Source organism: Fukomys damarensis, unplaced genomic scaffold, assembly GCF_012274545.1.
Source record: "Fukomys damarensis isolate Sample0158 unplaced genomic scaffold, DMR_v1.0_HiC HiC_scaffold_13, whole genome shotgun sequence".
Taxonomy (NCBI): domain Eukaryota; kingdom Metazoa; phylum Chordata; class Mammalia; order Rodentia; family Bathyergidae; genus Fukomys; species Fukomys damarensis.
This window is the reverse complement of record NW_022900925.1, coordinates 1,347,201-1,348,582: the sequence shown is the minus strand read 5'-3', so window position 1 is coordinate 1,348,582 and position 1,382 is coordinate 1,347,201. Positions and strand designations below refer to the sequence as shown.

At 53.8% G+C, this 1,382-nt stretch overlaps 1 protein-coding gene across 1 annotated transcript in view; it reads right to left on the bottom strand.

Moving 5' to 3' along the window:
• The window catches only part of LOC104869818, a 3,566-nt gene extending 2,439 nt beyond the window's left edge, over window positions 1–1,127 (bottom strand). Inside the window, exons 1-2 of the mRNA XM_033762724.1 lie at window positions 783–1,127; window positions 24–130 (exon numbers count right to left, since the gene is read on the bottom strand). Of these exons, the coding sequence (XP_033618615.1) occupies window positions 24–130; window positions 783–1,064 (389 nt within the window). The 5' untranslated portion in view covers window positions 1,065–1,127. The remainder of the gene's footprint in view (window positions 1–23; window positions 131–782) is intronic.
• Between the last annotated feature and the right edge of the window lie 255 nt (window positions 1,128–1,382).

Sequence of the window (1,382 nt, the reverse complement as noted above, 5' to 3'; positions counted from 1 at the left end):
ATTCTTGGACTGCTGATACCCACCTGCTCTTCCTCTCCGGAAAGTCCTGCTCCACGGACTCCATCACGGTGTGGGATGGCCCTGCCTGCACCGTGCTCACTGTGCCGAGGTCTGCCAGGCTGTCTGCGGACTGGGTTCCCATTTGTGATGAGACAGTAGAGAATCATGGAATTAGTGTCTCCCCATTGACCCTGGCCAAGGTAGTGGCTGAGCAGAGAGGATGTTGTAGATGGGAACATGGACCCCAGGTTCCTTTGGGAGCAGGACCATGGGCCCACTGGTTACCAAGCTTTGGAGGAGATCTTGTAGTTGTTACTTAGCCCCAAAGGCCCTCTCATTTCTCTTCTGCTCCCACACAAGCTACACCCAAGCTGGCATCTGTTGTTGTGGAGCCCCAGTGTCTGGCACAGGCCATGGCACACAGCCCCCAGCAATGAGCTCCAGGAGGCATCCTGTATACAGCTGTGTTGGGATAGAGCCCAGCAGTTGGCAGGGAAACATGAGGCTGTTTTAGACCACAGTTTGTGCTGGTTTTGTCCCAGACAAGTAGCACTGGCACAGGCTGACCTCTTCAGGAGGACAGGAGATGACAGGCTGGGGACAACCACTTGGGCACTGCCTTTCTTCTCCTGCCAGCCCAGTTCAGGATGTGAAAGTGACAGGAGGCTCACAGCCTCCTAACACCTGCGCCTATCTGGGACTTCACTTGGTACTCTATCCCGCTCCCATCTCCCACACAAACACACTGAGGATGAAGTGTTGGAGTTGTACAGGGGACTTACGGAGGTGGCCAGGTCTATATAGATCTGTACTGGACTCGGTGTCTCAGAGCAGATGAAGTTCTGGCCTAGGGACACCTTCCCTGGGCTCCCTCTCATCTCTGGGCACCTGGTGAATGGGTCTGGGGAGACCTGCCCTGTGCAGTCCGTGACTGTTGGGCAGCTCCTGGTGAATGTTCTGAAGCATCTGGGGCAAGTGAACCATCTTCTCACTCGTTGCCAAGTGCTTTCCTTTCGTGGGGTCCTGGGCCTGCGGCCTTGAGGTCTGGGAAAGCAGCACAGCATGTTCGCTGCTAACTGTCTCCAGCCAAGTGACCGGGGAGGCAGTTGTCTCAAGTTCTGTTTGGACCCATCGCCAAGGAAGTGAGGTCACATGCTGGGGTCAAAGGCTGAGCCCCCCCTCATAAGAAGAACCTTTCTGATAAGCTTGACCCCCCCTTATAAGAAGAACCTTTCTGATAAGCTCCCTCCCTCCCTCTCTTTTTTTCTTTCCTTTTCCTCCCTCCCTTCCTTCCTTTCTTTTGGAGTAGGAAAAATTTCTTGTGAGAAATATAGCTTCTGTGTATGAGGGCCACACAGGTGTGCCTTTCTTTTCATGATGAA